At 55.9% G+C, this 7,108-nt stretch overlaps 1 protein-coding gene across 3 annotated transcripts in view; it reads left to right on the forward strand.

Moving 5' to 3' along the window:
• Positions 1–7,108, forward strand: part of RASA4B (RAS p21 protein activator 4B) — a 37,623-nt gene that overhangs the window by 5,968 nt on the left and 24,547 nt on the right. For 2 of the 3 annotated variants that reach the window (XM_032255048.1, XM_032255049.1), the window contains exons 2-5: positions 503–559; positions 2,460–2,573; positions 3,102–3,163; positions 6,479–6,608. In XM_032255048.1, the coding sequence (XP_032110939.1) occupies positions 503–559; positions 2,460–2,573; positions 3,102–3,163; positions 6,479–6,608 (363 nt within the window). Of the gene's footprint in view, positions 1–502; positions 625–2,459; positions 2,574–3,101; positions 3,164–6,478; positions 6,609–7,108 lie in introns of those variants that run through there. The other variant, XM_032255050.1, reaches the window with a different exon arrangement.

Below are 7,108 nucleotides of genomic sequence, written 5' to 3' on the forward strand. Positions count from 1 at the left end.
CCCCCTCCCTATCACCCCCTTCCCTCTTACTCGGCTCCCTCTCTCTCCTCCTCCCTCTCAGCCCCCTCCCTCTGTCTCCTTTTCCCTCTCCCTCCCCTCCCTGTCCGTCCCCTTCCCTCTCTACCCCTCCCTCTGTCCCTCTCCCAGTTTCTCCCCTTCCTCCTCCCCTCCCTCTATCTTCTTCCTCTCCCTCCCCATCCCTGTCGTCTCCCCCCTCCCCATCCCTCCTCCACAGCTCTCCCTCCACCTACTCCCACCCCTGCCCAAGAAAGGGGAGCCCTGGTGCGGGTTCCTGCCCTTCCCTCACCATCCGCTCCCGGGCTGCAGGCGGGGTCCCGCGTTTGGCCGGAGGAGCCTGCGGTCCCCAGCCCTAGACCCAGAGACTCAGCCTCCGCTCTCTTCCCCGCACTCCTCCCCAGGGGCCGGGCAGAGGGAGGGGCGTGCCGCGATGCCCCGCCCCCGTCCCGCCCTCCAGCCCCGCCCCTGCCCGTCTGTCTTGCAGCACCGGCAGCAGCGACCCCTACTGCATCGTGAAGGTGGACAATGAGCCCATCATCAGGTACCGCCCCCACCCCAGGAACGAGGGACGCTCCGCTGTCCCCGCAAAGGGCTGTGAATCTTGTTGTGAATTTTGTACGGAGATGGGAGGGAGCTTGGAGCACCTGATCCCCTGCCTGGGATCCCCACCTCGCCCTGACACCCCAGCTAGGGGGTGAGAAAGACCTTCCGGAAACTGGCCTGGCCAGGGGCTTCTCACCGGACCCCTCGTCTCTGCAGTCATCACAATCTCCGGGAGAGACTCATGCTGACGATTTGTAACAGCAGCTCTCGTTTGTGGAGCCAGCCCTTTTCCAGCCCGTTTAGTTCTTGCAATTAGCGAGATACGATATCATTAGACCCCATTTACAGACAAGGAAACTGAGGCTCAGGGAGACTAACTACCCTGCCCAAGGTCACATGCCTAGTAAGTGGCAGAGCCACATTGGAGCCCAAGTCTGGCCGCCCCAGAGCCTGAGCTCCCGCCCCCTCCCTGGTCCTGGCACTAACGTGGGGGCTGTCTCCTGAGAGCCCCTGAGACTGGGCACCCCAGCCTGCACCCCAAAAAAAAAAAAAAAAAAAAGGGACTTTCCTGGGATGTCCCTTCCTCCGTGGTCTCCATGATCTCTGGGCAGGGTCTTTGCTGTCCCCTCCCCTCCTTCACTCAGGCTCCTGCTTCCAAGTTCATGGCAGTGCTGCCCTGCTGTTCTGCCCACCTGAGAGCCCATGGCCTACTTGTAGCCAAGGTCGCCAGATTCCCAGTCCTTCCCCACCTGCAAGCAGAGCCCCAGCCTTTCTCCAGGGTCTGCAAACCACAGACAGAAAGAGGGAGTTGGGAAACAGGCCAGATGACCTGCCTGAGAAGTGATTGGCATGGCAGAGGGGGGGTCCCCTGAGCTTTCACATGGTTCCTTGGGGTCTTCAGCATCCCCCACCCACTAGCCTGCTGAGTGACATGAGTTGAAGGCTCTGATCCACGGGGGTTTGGCCAGAGCTGGGTGGGGCTGAGAGGCCAGGTTCTGGAGCCGCCCTGAAGCAGCTATCCTGTGACCTGAGTGAAGCCAGCACCTGCCAACTGTGGTCTCAGTTTCCCCAAATGTAAAACAGCTGGAGAGGCTGGGCACAGTGGCCTGCGCCTGTAATCCCAGCACTTTGGGAAGCCAAGGTGGGCAGATCACCTGAGGTCAGGAGTTCGAGAGCAGCTTGACCAACACAGCAAAACCCTGTCTCTACTAAAACTACAAAATTGAGTTGGGCTTGGTGATGGGTGCCTGTAATCCCAGCTACCCAGGAGGCTGAGGCAGGAGAATTGCTTGAACCTGGGAGGTGGAGGTTGCAGTGAGCTGAGATGATACCATTGCGCTCCAGCCTGGACCGCAGAGCAAGACTTCGTCTCAAAAAAATTAAAGTAAAATAAATAGGCTGAGCGCGGTGGCTCACGCCTGTAATCCCATCCCTTTTGGTGGCCGAGGCGGGCGGATCACCTGAGGTTGGGAGTTTGAGACCAGCCTGACCAGCATGGAGAAATCTATCTCTACTAAAAATACAAAATTAGCTGGGCATGGTGGCGGGCGCTTATAATCCCAGGTACTCTGGAAGCTGAGGCAGGAGAATCACCTGGACCCGGGAGGCGGAGGTTGCGGTGAGCTGAAATCACACCACTGCACTCCAGCCTGGGCAACAAGTGTGAAACTTTGTCTCATAAATAAATAAATAACAGCCAGAGAGAGGCAGCCCTGTGCCCTGTCCAGGGCAGAGAGGAAGGTCAGGGTTAGTGATTGGTGGTGGGTGGTAGGGTCTGGTGCAGGTAAATCACATCAGTAGCAGAGCCCGTGGTTACAGGGGTGGGGGGAGATACAAGGAAGGTTCCAGCCCAGGGCCTGAGGGTGGCCTGGGCACGTGCTGAGGGTTGTCTCCTGCAGGACGGCCACCGTGTGGAAGACCCTGTGCCCCTTCTGGGGTGAGGAGTACCAAGTGCATTTGCCACCCACCTTCCACGCTGTGGCCTTCTACGTCATGGATGAGGATGCCCTCAGGTGGGTGACCCCTCTCCAGCTGGAACCCAGACCTGGCCACCTGACTGCTCCCTGGCCCATTCCACCGCCAGGACTCCTGGGTCCTTTTTTGTGTTGTCTTTGCAGCCTGGAGGGAGGCAGAGCCTGGGGGCATGGGAGGGCGAAAGGCTTGAGTGCGTGGCTTCATGGTGCACGCACCACATAGCATGCAACACGTCACACGCGTGTGTGTGCAGGCATGCAGGTGCAGGTGTGCATGGACTATACATGTGCATGCAGGTGTGACATGTGAAATGGACACCCAGAGAGCATGAGCTTGGCATATGTGGGCATGGGAGAAACCTATCAATCCCCTCAGAGGGTCCAGAATCCCTGGTCTACAGAAAGGCCACAGGTCCAGGTCCACTGGGCTACCCTGCAAATGATGGCCATGTCCACCACCCTGCCCCCACCCTGGAGGGCCCTGAACTTGGTGGGAGGCAGGTGCTGGGCTCCAAGAGGGAAGGCACCGAAGCCATGCCCAGCTCTGGCTCCATCTGCCTCCTCTAGTCGGGACGACGTTATCGGGAAGGTCTGCCTTACAAGGGACACCCTGGCCGCTCACCCTAAGGGTAAGATGCTCCCTTTCCCTACCGCACTGGTCTGCCCAGTTCCTGGCCTCTCTCCCACTCAGAGACCTCCCTTCTAGGCTCTGTCTGGTCTGCTGCTCAGGGAAAGCCGTTTCTACTCTCCCCAGAAGCCAGAGCCACGTCCGGCACCCCCAACCTGTTTTGCATTGTGTCCCCAATCCTAGTCATCTCTTCCCTAGGGCGAAGAGGGTCGGCTAAGGGTGGAATCTGAGGCCTCTGCTGGCAGGAGAGAGGGCCTCCTTACACTCCATTGCTGAAGCGTAGAGATCCCTTCTCCCAATCGGGCCAGCTCCTTCTGTAATCCATGGGGTCCCCTCCACCTGGGCCCCAGTACTACTGTGTCCTAAGTCTGAAGGGTTGGCCCGGAGCCAGTCCAAGGTGGAGATCCCTTTGAATTATTCCTAGGATGCAGACATTGTTTTGTCTTACTTTTTAAAATTTTTGTATAGTAAAAAAAGTCAGAGGCTGGGCATGGTGGCTCATGCCTATAATTCCAGCACTTTGGGAGGCCAAGGCAGGTGGATCACCTGAGGCCAGGAGTTCGAGACCAGCCTGGCCAACAGGGTGAAATCCCATCTCTACTAAAAATAAAAATTAGCCAGGCTTGGCGCTTGCCTATAATCCCAGCTATTTGGGAAGCTGAGGCAGGAGAATGGCTTGAACCCCGCAGTCAGAGGTTGCAGTGAGCCAAGATCATGCCATTGCACTCCAGCCTGGGTGGCAGAGTGAGACTCTGTCTCAAAAAAAAAAAAAAAAAAAAGGAGATTGGGGGTCTCACTCTGTTGCCCAGGCTGGTCTTGAACTCCTGGCTTTGACGGATCCTCCCGCCTTGGCCTCGCTCAAGTGCTAGGATTACAGGCGAGAGCCACCATGCTCTGCCCAGACATTATTTTGAGGAGTCAGCCCTGTGGCAGCCTCACTGTGTGTGCCCTTGGGCAGCTCTTATCTTCTCTGGGCTTCTCTGAGGGTTCAAACCAGTTCTTGGATGCCATGGGCTCTGCCATCAGAGCCTTTGTGTCCTGCTCACCGGCTTTCCCTGCACACACCTGCTCCTGTCTGTGAGGCTGGACCAGGCGTGGGGGCAGGGCGGAGGCAGGTTCTGCTGACTCATGGGGCCTCTTAGCCCCGGCCAGGCCAGAGGCCTCTCCCACCTGCAGCCTTAGCCAGCCTCTCTGGGGTCTAGTGGCCCCAGTGAGGCCATTCCTTGGGGTCCCTTGTAGCTTCCCCCTCCAGGCCTCAGACCCTCCTCCCAGCAACCCTAGGGGAGAGCCACTCTCCTTCGGTTTTAAGATGGGCAATCTGGGCCGGGCACCGTAGCTCACACCTATAATCCCTGCACTTTGGGAGGCCAAGCTGGGCGGATCACGAGGTCAGGAGTTCGAGATCAGCCTGACCAACATGGTGAAACGCCATCTCTACTAAAAATACAAAACTTAGCACGATGTTGTGGCACGTTCCTGTAATCCTAGCTACTCAGGAGCCTGAGGCAGGAGAATCGCTTGAATGTGGGAGGTGGAGGTTGCAGTGAGCTGAGATCGTGCCACTGCACCCCAGCCTGGGTGACAGAGCGAGATTCCGTCTCCGGGGAAAAAAAAGGAAAAAAGATGGGGAATCTGGCTGGGTACCATGGCCCATGATTATAATCCCAGCACCTTGGGAAGCTGAGGTGGGAGGATTGCTTGAGGTCAGGAGTTTGAGAGCAGCTTGCGCAACATAGCAAGATTCTTTTTCTTTCTTTCTTTCTTTCTTTTTTTTTTTTAATATTTTAACAAATCTACTTTAATTCTAAAATAAATTAACCTAGAATGGCCAGTAATATACAACATGTTTATATGTTTATTTTATACGTATCTATCTAATACAAGTTTATTTGCTTATGTGCAGTATATAACTATTTTAGATATGAGTCCTGACGGAATGATGAAATTATTTTCTTGCAACTCTACTTTATGCCTATGAAGGGTGTGACCTTGCAATGCCCTCCTGGCAAGGCTCCATCTTAATAAAATAAATTTTAAATGTAGGCCAGGCTCACGGCTCACCCCTGTAATCCCAGCATTTTGGGAGGCTCAGGTGGGCAGATCACTTGAGGCCAGGAGTTTGAGACCAGCCTGGGCAACATAGCAAGACTCCATCTTAATAAATTTTTTTTTTTTGAGACAGAGTCTTGCTCTGTTGCCAGGCGCCAGGCTGGAGTGCAGTGGCACAAGCCCAGCTCACTGCAACCTCCGCCTCCCAGGTTCAAGCAATGCTCCTGCCTCAGCCTCCTGAGTAGCTGGGACTACAGGTGTGTGCCATCATGCTAATTTTTGTATTTTTTTAGTAGAGACGGGGTTTCACCATGTTGGCCAGGATGGTCTCGATCTCTTGACCTCATGATCCACATGCCTCAGCCTCCCAAAGTGCTGGGATTACAGGCGTGAGCCACCGCGCCCGGCCAATAAAAAAATTTTTAAATTTAGGCCAGGCGCAGTGGCTCACACCTATAATCCCAGCATTTTGGGAAGCTGAGGTGGGTGGATCACTTGAAGCCAGGAGTTCAAGCCTGGCCAACATGGCGAAACCACGTCTCTACTAAAAATACAAAAATTAGGCCAGGTGCTGTGGCTCACACCTGTAATCCCAGCACTTTGGGAGGCCAAGGTGGGCGGATCATGAGGTCAAGAGATCAAGACCATCCTGCCCAATACGGTGAAACCCCGTCTCTACTAAAAACGCCAAAATTAGTTGGACATAGTCCTGTAATCCCAGCTACTCAGGAGGCTGAGGCAGGAGAATGGCTTGAACCCGGGGGGCGGAGGTTGCAGTGAGCCAAGTTCGTGCCACTGCACTCCAGTCTGGCAACAGAGTGAGGCTCTATCTCAAAAAAAAAAAAAAAAAAAAAAAAATTAGCCAGACATGGTGGTGCATGCCTGTAATCCCAGCTACTTGGGAGGCTGAGGCAGGAGAATCACTCGAACCCAGGAGGCGGAGGCTGCAATGAGCTGAGATCTCACCACTGCACTCCCACCTGGGCAACAGAGCAAGACCCTGTCTCTAAAAACAACAACAACAAAATGACCTGATAGTGAAGGCACAGGCCCCAGGCCATACTGACTTAGATTCTAATCGCAGCTCCTCCAACCGCTGTTGTTCACCTGCTGAGCCTCGGTTTCCCCATCTGTCACTGGGGATACCAGCCCCTGCGTCACGGGTGCTTAGGGGATTCCCAGGGGATTATGGAGGTGCCTGGTGGGGGCTGAGGGTGAGGGGTGTGTGGGGGTTCAGGGCCGGTCCCTGGCTGAGCTGACCCCACAGGTTTCAGCGGGTGGACCCACCTGATGGAGGTTGACCCTGATGAGGAAGTGCAGGGCGAGATCCACCTACGGCTGGAAGTGCTGCCGGGGGCCCGGGCTCGCCGACTTCGCTGCTCTGTGCTGGAGGCCAGGTGAGACTCAGGGGCCCGGGGGGCAGGCAGTGGGTCCCCTGCAACTAGAGAAACCCATTGAGGAAGCTGAGCCTCCCCTCGCCCCACCTCTACCTCCTGGTCCCAGAGCCGGCCACTTCCCATCAAAGCCTGCTCTCAAGCAAGGGCCTCGCCAGGCAATGTCTGACGCCTGTCATCCCAGCACTTTGTGAGGCCAGGGTGGGTGGATCACCTGAGGCCAGGAGTTCAAGACCAGCCTGACCAACATGGTGAGACTCTGTCTGTACTAAAAACACAAAAGGCCGGGCGCGGTGGCTCAAGCCTGTAATCCCAGCACTTTGGGAGGCCGAGGCGGGTGGATCACAAGGTCAAGAGATCGAGACCATCCTGGTCAACATGGTGAAACCCCATCTCTACTAAAAATACAAAACATTAGCTGGGCATGGTGGCGCATGCCTGTAATCACAGCTACTCAGGAGGCTGAGGCAGGAGAATTGCCTGAACCCAGGAGGTGGAGGTTG

This window comes from Sapajus apella, unplaced genomic scaffold, assembly GCF_009761245.1.
Source record: "Sapajus apella isolate SASKATOON/1434 unplaced genomic scaffold, GSC_monkey_1.0 scaffold88, whole genome shotgun sequence".
Taxonomy (NCBI): Eukaryota; Metazoa; Chordata; class Mammalia; order Primates; family Cebidae; genus Sapajus; species Sapajus apella.